A 15,424-nucleotide genomic window follows, 5' to 3' on the forward strand; every position below is an offset into this window, starting at 1 on the left:
TAGTACTTACTGAAATCGATGAGAAACCTGCCATAGCCCTTACGCTGGTATTGGGGAAGAATCATTATACAGGAAACGTTGTACTTCTGTTGGCAGTGCTTTTCCTGTTGGAGAAAACAGAAGCCAAGTTTAAAACAATAAGCTGATAAAGATGAATAACAATGCTAAATATTAAGAAACAAATACTAACAGTCAAAACCACAGCTCTGGTCCTTTGGGAATAACAATGCACATCAGAAAAAATACCCCACAGGGAGGAGATAGGATAATGTTAAGTCACTGCCATTACCCACAAAGCAACTATCCCAGAAGAATAAAATTATAATATAAACGACGCCATCCAACAGCATATGCAACTCAAAAACAGTAAGTCAATGCCTAAAATGAGCAGAGGAATCTGAGTCCCAATCACTTTGCAAAGCTACAAATTATGAATCAATATGGCGCTCCAGAAATTTTAAGATTCACCATTAACTATTTCAAAGCTGCTTTTATTTCCTCCTCTTGGGCTACACAGTGCAGCCCCACCTCCCTATAAGCTGTCCCTAAGTTTACAAATAATAGTCCCAAAGTGTTAGGTACAACTATATTTTTACAAACCAGGTAACAGAGCTTAAATTACATTTAACTACTGAAATAGCCTACTAACAAAATGCTTATAAAGCCAGCTGTCCTTCTTATTTTATTCACTTAGATTTTACTTTGGGCTTACTCAAAAGACATCTTTCATGTTGTTTGACTACAAAACAAAACTTTTTTCTCCCAACAGAATAAAAGATTAAAGGAAGGAGAAAAATATCCTGTAATAAAAATTTCTTACTTTTATTTCTGTGCCTAAAATTCAAATTAGGAAGAGAAGATTTAAACTGAGAACTTAAGCAGGTAATGACTGTGTTTATTTCACAAGTTCTATCATCACCATGGGAATAGAAGTCATTTAAAACTTTTCCTCTTGAGTATAACCAGCAGTTCATGTTCCTAGGAGAGTACATAGTCTGTTGAATGTTACTAGGTACCTTCTAGCACTTGGTATGTTCCTGAATGTTCCTTCTAGTTTCCTTTCTAAAAAGCTAGATGGCACTCAGAAGGTCCCCTGTAGTATCTCCTAGTGAGAACCAGTAAAGATTGTTTCAGATTTACATATGAATTCAAACAGATTTTAAGCTGATATACTTACTTTAGAAAAGTAGCCAACAAGGTGGCAGCCCTTGACATCATTCTGTGTTAGGACATAAAAAAGAAATGGCTCCACATCATAATAGAGTGTTTTGTGGTCAAGAAATAACTTTGCCAAGAGGCACAGGTTCTGACAATAAATGGTACTCACATTCCCATCAACCTAGAAGAAGAAAACATAGAACAAAATGGTCAGCAGAGTTTCTCTTTAGTTCCAGAATAATACAGGTCAGTTACAAGCACCTCTGAGTATCCACAGTCCAGCCTAAGAGAAACTGTCAGTGATCAGAACACACTGGAACCTGGAAGCTATCCCTGGTAACAGCAGGATTATAGGAAAACCTCCTGTTTTTAAAACAATTGTATTCAACAAAGCATGAAGGAGTTGATGGCCATTTTAAAAATTGCACTTTTTGCTTTTATAACAGACTAGAGGCCCAGTGCACGAAAACCGTGCACTGCGGGGGGGGGGGGGGGGGGCGGTGCGGCGCGCTCAGCCCAGCCTACACCCTCTCGCAGTCCAGGAGCCCTCAGGGAATGTCTGACTGATGTCTTAGTGTTAATGCTTTGGTAGAAATTACTTTGAGATGGATGTCTGTCAGTTGGACATCCTTAGCACTGCTGTGGAGGCGGGAGAGGCTCCCACCACTGCCACTGGGCTCGCCAGCCATAAGCCTGGCTTCTGGCTGAGTGGCGCTACCCCTGTGGGAGCACACTGACCACTAGGGGGCAGCTCCAGTGTTGAGCATCTGCCCCCTGGTGGTCAGTGCACGTCATAGCAACCAGTCTTTCTGCCATTCGGTCACTTTGCATATTAGCCTTTTATTATATAGGATTGACTGCAGGAATCCTTCAGATGGCAAGCTGATCTGTTTCCTTTTTTAAAAAGTATTTAATATAATAGAAAATCTAAATGCAACCACTTCTAATACCTATGTAAATAAAACAAGGAATACCTATAACCTAATCTGTGCCAGCAGCCAGAAGCAATGTAGTCTGACTGCCATGATCAGATTTATCCCCAAATAAAACTATTGAGGGAGATTTTATTAAGCAGGTTCCCTGGCAACCTGGAAAATGGGATATTTGTTAGACTCGGGCTGGCCAAGATCAGGGGCACTAGGCTTCATTGCTCCTGACACCCTGTGCTCTTGGAGTTGCTGGAGCTTACTCTTTGATGAAAATGCCAATGGATGCCCACATTAGACCCCTAACACACTGGCATTTCAAGACTGAAACCTTTTGAACAATTTTAGTAATTTAATATTACTTCTTTTAAAATTTATTAGTACACCAATATATGCTTGACTTGAGGAACAATTTGCTCTGAAACAGTCCTATACACCACACCCTTTCCCCTCCCCCAAGGTGAAGCACTTCTGTATTCCTCAACTGAAATAAAGACTTAGGGAAGATCAAGAAAGTAAAAACTGAGTAGACCCGACAATCAGAAATTCTATCAACTAGGATTCTAGTAATGTAAATTCTAGTGATTAAAAGAACTGAACACATGGCAGGTACTCAATAATTGCCAATCAAACAAAACTGAGGATCAAGACATTAATACCACTAACAACACAGAATACTCACAAGCATAGATAAGTCATATCATCATGAAGTCAGAAAAATATATTAATATTTACTACTGCTATTTAAATATACCTGTTCAAAATATTCCTTTAAATAGAGCAACAGAAATCTCTTCATTTAAACGCCACAGTTCATAGATTCTAAGACAAAATTTAATCACTTCTAAACACATATAAAACCAGGTAGCATTTTATAATCAAATGGAGTCTTACAAATCATTAACAGTACTTTTTCCTTCTTAATTGTACATAAAATAGATATAAAGTATATAATTGATCATTAATTTAATGAAATACAGAATAATTTGAGATCAAGCTTGTGAACTTGGTACATTTGTATTGGCCTAATTCTGCTTCTCAAACAGCAGAATTATCTGAACAGTGAATAAACAACAGTAAAATAACATCCCCTCCCCCTCAAAAAAATCAAGTTGCACAATTAGATACAGTATAGGTGGCATTATATTTGAAATGAGAGGACAACTAAACATCTACTTTACCTCAAAGACAGATATGTTATTCTTTCTGTAAATCTCATTGGCAGGAGGATGGAACCAACCACATTTCTTCATGTGCTGCTGTAGAATAGTTCTACTTTTCATATATTTTAGGCAGAATTCACAAAGATATAGTTTAGGCAGCCTATAAATAATAATTAAACAAAAAAGGGGACAGGGCTTTATATTTTATAAGACTAAACTTTCACAATTCTTTTTTTACTCTCATTACTACACAGGTAAAAAGGCAGAGAATGTATCATTAACCCCATATATCAAATGAAAGAAAGAAAAAAACCTAAAGATAAAACTAATTTGGGTAATAGTACCCAACTAATAGCTGCAGAGCAAAGGTGAGAAATCAAGACACAAAATTCCATGTTCTTCCTATTTGACTAATATTTTGCAGTCTTTTTAAAAGTTACCCCTTTGACAAGACACACACAAAAATCTCACATTATCTCCTCCTTGATAACCTCTAATAAGTAGAAAATAAAGTCTACCTTCAGAACATACCAGTAAAAAAAAAAAAAAAAAACAAAAGAACATACCAGTAAGTGAAGAAGACTTTGTCAAATTATATACTCTTTCTTCCTTTATTTGTAATCATTCATTCATTACTATCAGAAAATAAACATTTGTTGAATATGTATTGTGTCAGGACCTGTAGTACACTAGGCATACAGTGCTGAGTGAAATGGACATATAGTGGATATCATAAAAGCAGATTTTATATTTCTTTTTATATATATATATTTTATTGATTTTTTACAGAGAGGAAGAGAGAGAGATAGAGAGTTAGAAACATCGATGAGAGAGAAACATCGATCAGCTGCCTCCTGCACATCTCCTACTGGGGATGTGCCCGCAACCCAGGTACATGCCCTTGACCGGAATCGAACCTGGGACCTTTCAGTCCGCAAGCTGACGCTCTATCCACTGAGCGAAACTGGTTTCGGCATTATATTTCTTTTTAAGTATAAAATTATAATATTGAATATGTTTTTTCCAAGTTAGGACATATTATAGTACTTCCTTCTTCCACTCCTGAAATTCTGGCTTTCCCTCTGGTTAAATATCACATTCAATTCTGCAACTCAAAAGCCTATTACTCAACAAGTAAAATAAAAGTTCAAATTATTCTTCCAGATGTTCTCTGTTACTACTTCATATTTAGTCTTGCTATTTTAGCAGTAGTTTAACAGGACTTCTTCCTTATAATGTCCTTTTAATGAGGAGCTAGGTAATGAAATTAAGTGATCAGATAGGTTCATAATGGAAGGAATATAACCTAAATTAAAAAACAGCAAGTTTTATACCTATTTTAGTCTGAGCCCAGAAGACCACATGGCTCTTCTATTATAAAATGTACACCTCTTGTAACCCTTGCAACCTGAAATGTGTCCAGAACTGATCATGTCCTAGTAATCTGAGATGATACCATCCTTAAAATTGCATATGCAAAATACTGAATTATTCGATGACAAAAAATATACCCCAAATAAATTACTTTATCTTCTCTCATATAAATAAATAAGTATTGAGGCTGAAGAAAATTTTAAAAACTTATTAATTTAGTTACTATCAGTTTGAATAGCTATGCTTTAAAAGATTACCCTGGAATTTTTTTAAAAAAAGGCAGATTAACACACACAAACGTTTGATTTGTTAAAGTGTGAAGACCATACTATTTTTTCAAGTCTACTTTAGAAGCAGTTTTTAAAGCATAATTATTTTTCTGAGAACATTTAACATTCAACTAAACCCTCTCCAAAGGTATATTTATGGAACACTAGTCCTGTATGTACTAAGTGTTTCAAGCTAAAATAAGGGTGGGAAAGGGCATGTGATTTTTTTCCCTTCTCCCTTGGGAATTTACATTAATTCTTCCTATACCACATCTTATTTTTAAACTGTCGTTCAGCATACTAAAAACTTCCAAGGAACTATTGAAGTATAATATTCTAAATGTCTACAACATGTAATACTGTTTTCTAATATCTCTAGTATTAGCCAAACCAAAACAACATAAAATTATACATTAGCATAAAACATATTCCAAATACAGTACTGAATAAAACAAATGACTGACATTATAAATTAAAGTCAAGAAGCAAGATCCAAAACATGGAAAAGAAAGTTCCCTAGGCTACGTTGCTTATTTCCTTTGCAGGTTGTCTCAAACTACTCAGAAAAGAAGGGCAGCAGGATAAACAGCTTTCTCCTTCTTTACCATCAGTTAAAATATCTCAGAATAAAATGGCCGCAACTGCTAGACTGTCTTCCTGAATATCTGGATTTTATACAACTATAATTCATGCCCCCCCCCCCACGATTCTACTACTTATCTTTATTTACCTGTGCTAAATTCTCAATAAGCAATTACTTTAACTTGTTGCAACATGAAGAAGATACAGAAGAATCCCTGAGTACAGTTTTACTTTAAGAGCTAAACATTACAACTAAACATTCCCCACAATGTGAATCTGAGAAACCTAAACAAAATTCTGTGCTTTTAAAAATAATGGGGGGTGGGGGGGTGCAGATAGGAATGGAGAGAAAGGAAGGAAAGGAAGGAAAAGAAGGAAATAATGAAGAAAGGAAAGGAAAAGAGCCAATGAGTGACAGGCTATAACTTTCTCCAGGTTATGGTAAAGATAAATGCCAACTTTAAAAGCATCTAATTAAACTTTTAGGTCTCAGTACATGAAAATAAAATACAATTTATTTCCTAAGGTCTATGAGAGAAGCATAATTTTTTTAAAAGCTCTATTAGGTAAACAAGTTTTTTAAGACAACATCAGAAAAAATGAAATCTCTGAGAAAATTACTGCCAAGTCTTATCAGGTAAATTATGAATTCATGCTATTTCTTTGGAATAATAAGATGTAAAGCATTTTATTGATGAGTAAAAAAACCCAACTTTAGCAAATCTTATTATATGAAAAACAATAAAGTAAAAGGAAGCAGAATCATGATCTACTTCATTCCAATTCTTGCTGGAAACATTTTAAAAGCCTCTTACTTTACTATAATCAGGCCCACTGGGATAATACTGCTAATCTAAAGGGAATCATCTGATAAAAGCCCTGAAAAAAACAAAGTGTTTTTCTAGTAATAGTACCAATAACTGCAGTTCTGTCATTGAAAAAAATACATCATCAAGAACGAACATTAGATCACATGAAATAAAGTGTAGTTATAGAGATTAGGAATACTCCTAACCCTAGAGAATATTGCTGGATGATGCTTTTGTCATCTTCCTGACAGCACCTTAGATTGCTCTGATCAACTTCATCATGGGGTGTAGCTCCACACTTGAAATTTATTCTAAAGTAAGTCACTATGTTGACACCCTAGCCAGGGGTGGGCAAACTTTTTGACTCGAGGGCCACAATGGGTTCTTAAACTGGGCCGGAGGGCCGGAACAAAAGCATGGATGGAGTGTTTGTGTGAACTAATATAAATTCAAAGTAAACATCATTACATAAAAGGGTACAGTCTTTTTTTTTTTTTTTTTTTTAGTTTTATTCATTTCAAAAGGGCTGAATCCGGCCCACAGGCTGTAGTTTGCCCACGGCTGCGCCTGTGAAGTTAGGGCTGTGCTACAGCTGTGTGCTTTGGAAGCACTGCTTCCCTTACTTCTACAATGATGCAAATATTCTTCCCAGGAATTCCTTCATGGCTTTTAACATTGCCCAACATAGTAGCATTTTATATGGCCTTCATAATAGATCAACTTGTAGTAAAATTTTAATACCATAATAAAAATTATAACAAATATCACTTGAATCAAAGGTAATGAATAAGCCCTGGCTGGTTTGGTTCAGTGGATAGAGTGTCGGCCTGCGGACTGAAAGATCCCAGTTCAATTCCAGTCAAGGGCACATGCCTGGGTTGCAGGCTCGTTCCCCAATAAGAGGCAGGCAGGAGGCAGCCAATCAATAATTCTCTCTCATCATTGATGTTTCTATCTCTCTCTCCCTCTCCCTTCCTCTCTGAAATCAATAAAAATATATATTTTTAAAAAGATAATGAATGGTACCAGCTACATGAGAACAAGCTAGGTACAGATGCTACATGGAATAGTGCAAGCACAGTGGTTAAAGGCTATGGCTATATGGAAGAGAAAAGTGAGATTAAATCTTGGTTCTGACACTTTAAACTGTATGATCTTGAATAAGGTTGCTGGGCCCTGGTCTATAAAACAAAGATAGTAATATCCACCTTACAGAATTACTCCAGAAATGTTTAATTCAGTACCAAGCTCAACAAATGGTAAACAGAGCTGCTATTATTTATAATTGGTACTATGAATATTTTTATTCTCCTTGCATCCATTTTACTCCATCATTTAATGGTCATTCCAAGACTTTAAGAATGCATTCTTCAGTAACAGGAGCTACACATAATCTATACCAGCAGTTGCCAACCTGTGGTCTGCGAGGTCTGAAAGGTTGGTGACTGCTGAACAATGAATCAAGTTAGGAACAGGATTAAAAGGTTAAGGAAACTTCCTAAGCTACTCAATTATGTGGGAATCTGCCTAGGATCTCAATATGATCTCGTAGCAAAGAGGTTATTATGAAGCTAAGCTCTAAACAGCCCAGGAGTAGACGATATGCCATGATTACAGTAACTCCTCTGTCATGTTTTTTTACTGGGAGAGTGGGGCTCTCTGTGAACCTGTCTACCATGTATGAGCATCACATGGCCCTGTTGAAGAAATTCAGGGTTAAAACTCTAATTTAACTCTTCAACGTCTGACACTGAATCATACCACTCCAAATGAAGTACTACTATTGCTTTATTGTTGTTTCACTTTAAGTCAGGGATGCAAGATTACTTAATATACAATGCATACACAGCCCTGGACCATACTGCTCAGTGGTTACAGAGTGTTCGTCCTCACACCAAAGGATCTCGGGTTCAATTCCCGGTCAAGGGCATGTGCCTGGATTTTGGGTTTGTGTGCGGAAGGCAACCAGTCGATATGACTCTCTCATATCAATGTTTCTCTCTCTGTCTCTCTCTCTCTCCCACTCCCTCCCTTCCTTCCACTCTCTCTGAAAAGCAATGGAAAAAATATCCTCTGGTAAGAATTAACAAAAAAACAACAAACAAATAAAAAACAATGCACACACAAATGTTTGACATTATGGGAGATAATGCTTAATTCCACTTTCCAAAAGATATTTTCCTCTTGTGATCTTTTTGTTTGTTTGCTCTAATTGTCCTCTTTCTACGTGCATTGGAATCTGAAATTTTTTAAAGTGCTTAAAACCTTTAAAAAATAATTTATAAGTAATTTAACACAGAATGATAAAGTCATTAATAAAGTTAAGGATACAGAATTATTATTTGGAAAACACAGTATCTCTAAACATTTTCGTCAACTCAAGTTTAAAAGAACTCAGAAGTAAAACAAGACAAAACTCATTTAAATAGATATATGTAATTCTTTTGCCTGGCAGGTATGGCTCCGTGGTTGAGCATCGACCTATGAACCAGGAGGTCATGGTTTGATTCTCTAGTCAGCGCACATAACCAGATTGTGGGCTCGATCCCTAATAGGGGGCATGCAGGAGGCAGCTGATCAAAGGTTCTCTTTTTCTTTCTTTCTTTCTTTCTTTCTTTCTTTCTTTCTTTCTTTCTTTCTTTCTTTCTTTCTTCTTTCTTTCTTTTTTGTATATATTTTATTGATTTTTTATAGAGAGGAAGGGAGAGGGATAGAGAGTTAGAAACATCGATGAGAGAGAAACATCGATCAGCCGCCTCCTGCACACCACCTACTGGGGATGTGCCCGCAACCAAGGTACATGCCCTTGACTGGAATAGAACCTGGGACCTTTCAGTCCGCAGGCCGGCGCTCTATCCACTGAGCCAAACCGGTTACGGCAAAAGATTCTCTTTCATTACTGATGTTTATATCTCTCTCACTCCCTCTCCCTTTCTCTCTGAAATCAATAAAAATATATTTTTAAGTTTAAATAGATATACATAGTTTTATTTAAAAATGCAACCAATAATTATGAATTCAAAGACAGAAAAAAAGTCACAATTATTAAAGAACCTATAAAATTACAGAATCTTTTCTGATGAAAATTTCAGGGAAACCTCCACAATGAATAAGAAAATATATAGAAAATGTCTAAAATTCTATTTAAAGTTGATGAATTTTTATAGCTCCTGTCCTATTGCTGCTCTCTGATTCCTATTATACTTGTTATTTTTCTGCTAGCAATGTTTATTCCTTCACTGACAACCAATTCCCTGAAACCTGATTAAGAAGTCTGGTTTTAGTGATAATCTCATCAAAACAAAATGTAACATTCTTAATGAAGCCTTTTAACAACCTTGACAACAGCTTCATGGTTCAATTCTTATCAATACTCTTGATAAGCAAGTGCTGAGACTGACTCTATTTCCATTCCTGAATCAATTGATTTCCTCTCTTCCCCTTGAGTAGAAGAGACAAGGTACCTGTGGTATCAGTCTATCTATACCACAATCCCTAAAACAGTTGATACACACATTGAACAAGCTTTCTTTTCTAAGTTGAGCACTCTTGTAGTAACATGCATAGTTTGCAAAGAAAAGAGCTCACTAATAAATGGTAATATTTTATTTTAAACCTAATGAAGAAATTAATCCCTCAGCATATTTCATCTTGGCTATTCAGAACTCCTAAGGAGTAAGTTGTCTTTAATACCTGAGTTCGATAGGTAGTTGAGAAATTTTCTGTTCTCTTTTAACATATATGTCATTTTATATATTTATATATATATTTATAATCTTCTTTTAACAATCTCAGATTGTTGTTATTCCATGATATAAATAGAATGCTGCTTTGAAGACCTACCACAGTGTTTAGGGCTAACAGACCTTGTAATAAATGGCTCTCAACTGCTGTTTCATGAGCTTGTGTGTTAGTTTCCTGGAGTTTCGCTTTCTCTTCTGATTTTTTTTTCTTTTCTTTTTTTCTTTTCTCACTGAGGTCTGTCTGTAATAACATTCTCACTCCTATTTTTCTATTTCTGCTAGACTTGGAAACTAGACAGCAATTTATATAAAAAGAAAATGTAAAAAAATACTGAGTTTTCGTTTTTTAACAAATATACTGGCCTTTTCCCACCTCCCTGGAAATAACCCATGTTAAAGCACTCTACATAATGTAAGCCACTAAATGAATTCATGTTGTTATAATTATTTTTGCTAATATTTTGGACAAGCAATGTTACTAGATAGGTAAAAGTCATACAATGAGTACTTTGAATATGTGTTTAACCTACAGAGCACCATAATTTATTTTTCCTTTCAACAACCTGTTAAATAGCAAACTGTGGCATAATTTACAGATTAAAGAGAGCATTAATGTAGTAGACTGCTATACTTCAAAATGGTAACCATGTTTAATTTTCTTATCAAATCTTATTTTTCAACTCTTTTAATTTAAACCATACATAATAATAACTGACATTATTGAGCACTTACCATTTTCTAAGGGATTTACATGTTTTAATCCATGCAATGTTCACAACAAATCCTATGAGGTCAGTACTATTATTATCCCCATTTTAAAGATGAGGAAACTGAGGTAGAGTTGGGTAACTTCTAAGGGCACTTATGTGTCACAGTTGAATCATGAAACAATTTGGCTCTACTGAACACAATGCCTCATCCCAAAAATCTGTCAACTGATCAATTTTTATATCTGGAAACCTGAGCTATTTATATATAATTTAATACCATTTATCCAATTATTTCTGGAGGGAAAAACATTAAGTCTGTTAAATTATAAAAATTTAGATAAAAGGCTACTTGGTGAAACTTTACTTATGGATAAGTATAAGAATCTCTTTCTCTCTTTTAATTCTTAGTGTGAGTAATATAAAGGTAAATTGTCTTAAAGAAAAAAAGTTCCCCTTTCATTATGACCATGTGTCGGGTTTCCAATTTTAAATATCAGCTTTTGGGCAAATTACAGGAAAACAAATCTAAAAGCGACTAGGATTAAGTGACTGCCAAAGTATGCTGCTATTACAGACATTTAAAAGCCACTAGTTTCAAATGTAAAAAGATGAAATAGACTAAAATGTCCCGAGGATCCCTTCTAGAACTGAAGTTCTATGAATTGAAAAATAGAAGGTAAAGGGTCTCTCAAAACATACCTTGAGTATTCTTGAGGATATGGGGAAGAGTACCAGGTGTGAATTTCATATTTCCCAAACTCAATTACAGAGGGACAGCGGACTTGTGGATCAGGGGGGCCAGTCACTCCAACTTTCTGTGCAGGCAAAAAACACATTACAAAATTTAACTAAATTAAATACACTGAGACAGATAACAAAGCAAAAAACAATCTGAATCTAAATTTGTCTTCTCAAAATTCCATGGGAGAACAAAAGAGCCAAAAATAAGCTAATAAGTTTTGAAAAAGCTGTATTATTTCTTAACCAGAGCACCCAAATGAAAAACAAAAATGCTGATAAATCTTAGAGCCTAATATGGTTGGTGTCACTGGATTTCCATGTTTAATAATACTGTGAATCCCTTCCTCAACTAAACTCATGCCCTTAATGACTTAGTTATTAAAGAGAAACTGCTGGAACAGACATATATCTAATACATATATAGATATATGGTGCCTCACTGACAACAGAAATGACCTGTGAGCACATGTGAGCACATACGGAAAAAAAATGATTGTCTGGTTTGGGAACGTAGGTATTTAAGAACAATAAAAAAAGAATATGGCAAAACAAGTATCAAAAGTCTTCATTTTGCACTGCCCATAAAATTCCCTTCATAAGTAGCTCTTCATAAATTTGACCAAAGAAAAAAATACTCCACTATACACGTATTGTTATCTCTTTTACCTACTTTGTATTTATAATAAAAAACAACCTCGCCCTAGCTGGTTTTGCTCAGTGGATAGAGTAGCGGCCTGCGGACTAAAAGGTTCCTGGTATAATTCTGGTCAAGGGCACATGCCTGGGTTGCGGGCTCAGTCCCCAGTTGGGGGCACGCAGGAGGCAGCTGATCAATGATTCTCTCTCATCATTGATGTTACTATCTCTCTCCCCCTCTCCCTTCCTCTCTGAAATCCATAAAAATATATTTAAAAATAAAAAATAATAAAAAAATAAAAACAACCTCTATGCTCTCATCCCTGCAATAATCTGAATAACTACACTTTCTAAAAAGAATAACTTGTAAAGCCTTTATGACTTCTATACCAGCAATTCCAATATAAGTCATTGTTAAGGGCTATAAAGATCAGGTAATCTGATTTTCTGTACACCTAATATAGCAACATATTCATACATACATAGGCGTGTATATTATGTACATAACAAATGTGTATGTATATGCATATTTGTCATGGATACTCTACAAACATTAACTGACTTGAAAAAAAAAATAGGCCCTGGCTGGGTGGCTCAGTTGTTTGGAGCAACGTTCCATGCACCAAAAAGGTTGTGGATTTGATTCCCAGTTGGGGCACATACCCAGGTTGCAGGTTTGATTCGGGTCAGGGGGTATATGGGAGGCAACTGATCAATGTTCCTCTCTCACATGGATGTCCCCCCCACCCCTAAAATCAGTAAACAGATCCTCAGGTGAGGATTTTTAATGTTTTTAAAAAAGAAAAAGGTAGAGATTTTAAAAGTCCCTTGTTGGAGCCTATTGATAGACAGCGCCGTGCGTGTGCACACACACACACCCCTCTACAAAACTGAAAAGATCAGCGCTTTTTATTCACTTTTTAAATAGAAATTCATTTCAGGAAGAAGCCTCTTCACCACATCTCATTTGAACACTCTCCCTGGTCTTTCTGTTTTCTTTTCTAAAAAGCCAGGGGACTTATCTCAGGTTTCATACTGGAATACAGCCAAGTGAAACCTCAACCTCTTCCTTAGACACCTCAAAACAAAAGACAAATATTTATTAAGTTGGATGAATTGTGTTATGACACAAAGGCATACTGAAAATATCTTCCAAAGGCAAAAATCATAAGGAAACAGATAAGACAGGGTTAAAATAAGATATTTTCATTTCTCAAAACCAAAATAGAACTTTGTAGGTTTTAAAAACGTTGTTCTTTAAACTACATTCCAGAATCAAGTATTCCAATTAATAAAGTATCTTTTATTAATTATAAGCTATCTTCACAGCTCAAAATAACCAGAATCAAGTATTCTAATTAATAAAGTTGTATCTTTTATTAATCAACCTATCTTCACAGCTCAAAATAACCAGAACAGTATAGAAAATATCAGAATTACCAAGTATCGGAAACTAGATCTAATTTCCTGAGTCAAGGATCAAACAGGAAGCACAAAAGTTGAAAACATGCACCTGCTGCAGCACTGCCTGTTGTTTGGTAGCTTTCCCATCAGCTGCCCGTGGCTCTTCCAGGTGGATGCCTGATGTGAAATTGGTTATCCAATTCCAGTATAATTGCTTGCACATCACCGCAACGAAGAGAGTCTGTGTAAAACGAGCCTCGCAGCAGGTTTCCCCACTCCCTCACCTACTCTCACCTTTGTGCACTGTAAAAATGTCTGGCACATGCGCTCATCCACCTCTGTCCTCCACCACCTCCAATTCCCTGGTGAGTTTCCTGAGCCAGTGTGTTTCCCTTTACTAAGGTTTAGAACAGTGATGGCGAACCTTTTGAGCTCGGCGTGTCAGCATTTTGAAAAACCCTAACTCAACTCTGGTGCCGTGTCACATATAGAAATTTTTTGATATTTGCCACCATAGTAAAACAAAGACTTATATTTGTGATATTTATTTTATATATTTAAATGCCATTTAACAAAGAAAAATCAACCAAAAAAATGAGTTCGCGTGTCACCTCTGACACGCATGTCACAGGTTCGCCATCATTGGTTTAGAAGTTAACAAAGGCTCTATGCTGTGAAGAAGCAAAAGCTGCATCTAAACCAGTCATTAACCCAGTCCTTGCCAAAGTCAAATTGTCAATCTGAATTACAAAATCACCTCGGGTAAGCCTTTTTATTTTTGTTTCAGCCAAAATACTCTTTTGTTAAAGACTCAACTTTCCAAAGCAGCAGATACCTGATATAATTGACAGCACAAAATATTTTTTAAAACTGTTAATTCAGGTTCTGCTACTTTGTACCCTCCTCATTTGAATATGCCAAAAATTTTAAAAGATGACATATTCCAGGCCAGAATAGACTTTTTAATCTAAAAAAGTTAAGGGGGGCACTAAATGCACTAGTAATTGGGTTAAACCAAAAGATAAAATTTTAAATGTGCCTACTCTAGATAATGGAACTTTTATTAGTAACAGTTTGTAAGAAAGATTATTACTCCTCTATAAAAACTCCACTTCCGCCCTAACCGGTTTGGCTCAGTGGATAGAGCGTCGGCCTGCGGACTCAAGGGTCCCAGGTTCGATTCTGGTCAAGGGCATGTGCCTTGGTTGCGGGCACATCCCCAGTGGGGGGTGTGCAGGAGGCAGCTGATCGATGATTCTAACTCTCTATCCCTCTCCCTTCCTCTCTGTAAAAAAATCAATAAAAATATATTAAAAAAAAAAAAAACTCCACTTCCATTAAGTCACTTATCTAATTCCAATTTCCAATATACAGAGGCCACTCTTATAATACCCTCAAATCCAGATCTAGTACAAATATGAAAATTACAATTCATGTAGATACAACCCTGCTGCTCCCTTCCCTTTGCCCTCCATTAGATAACTCCCTCTTGGACTTCCTTCTCCATCTCCCCTGGGTAAACAAATGGCATTTTGAAGTGGGAGTGGAGGGTTATACTGCACCCTTATTATCAATATGAGAATGTGAAATGTGGGGGAAAGAGATGTCTTTTTGGTATTTGAACATTTTCCCATAGAAACAGTATAATAAAAATAATTCCATCCATTTGGGATTGAAAGTTACATGATGAAAGAGATATGTAAGAATGAGTTCACATGCTCCCAAATGGAGAGAGCATGAACTTAATAAGAGAATCAGCATTTGTGGAACATGTACTGTGCCAGACTCTGCACCTTATATCACTATCTCATTGAATCCCCACAATCCATTCCTCAAAGTAGAAAACAATGTGCTCACTTTATAGATAAGGGGGGAAAACACAAGGCTCAGACAAGTTAAAAGGCAAAAA

The 15,424-nt window shown here is 36.0% G+C and overlaps 1 protein-coding gene across 8 annotated transcripts in view; it reads right to left on the minus strand.

Annotated features, from left to right (window-relative positions):
* KAT6A (lysine acetyltransferase 6A) overlaps positions 1 to 15,424 on the minus strand; it is a 134,354-nt gene that overhangs the window by 22,206 nt on the left and 96,724 nt on the right. For all 8 annotated transcript variants that reach the window (XM_036300719.1, XM_036300718.1, XM_036300725.1 and 5 more), the window contains 4 exons: positions 11,434 to 11,549; positions 3,266 to 3,407; positions 1,178 to 1,339; positions 11 to 104 (listed from right to left, as the gene is read on the minus strand). In XM_036300719.1, coding sequence (XP_036156612.1) covers positions 11 to 104; positions 1,178 to 1,339; positions 3,266 to 3,407; positions 11,434 to 11,549 — 514 coding nt within the window. The remainder of the gene's footprint in view (positions 1 to 10; positions 105 to 1,177; positions 1,340 to 3,265; positions 3,408 to 11,433; positions 11,550 to 15,424) is intronic.

This window comes from Myotis myotis, unplaced genomic scaffold (genome assembly GCF_014108235.1).
Source record: "Myotis myotis isolate mMyoMyo1 unplaced genomic scaffold, mMyoMyo1.p scaffold_m19_p_3, whole genome shotgun sequence".
NCBI classification, from domain to species: domain Eukaryota; kingdom Metazoa; phylum Chordata; class Mammalia; order Chiroptera; family Vespertilionidae; genus Myotis; species Myotis myotis.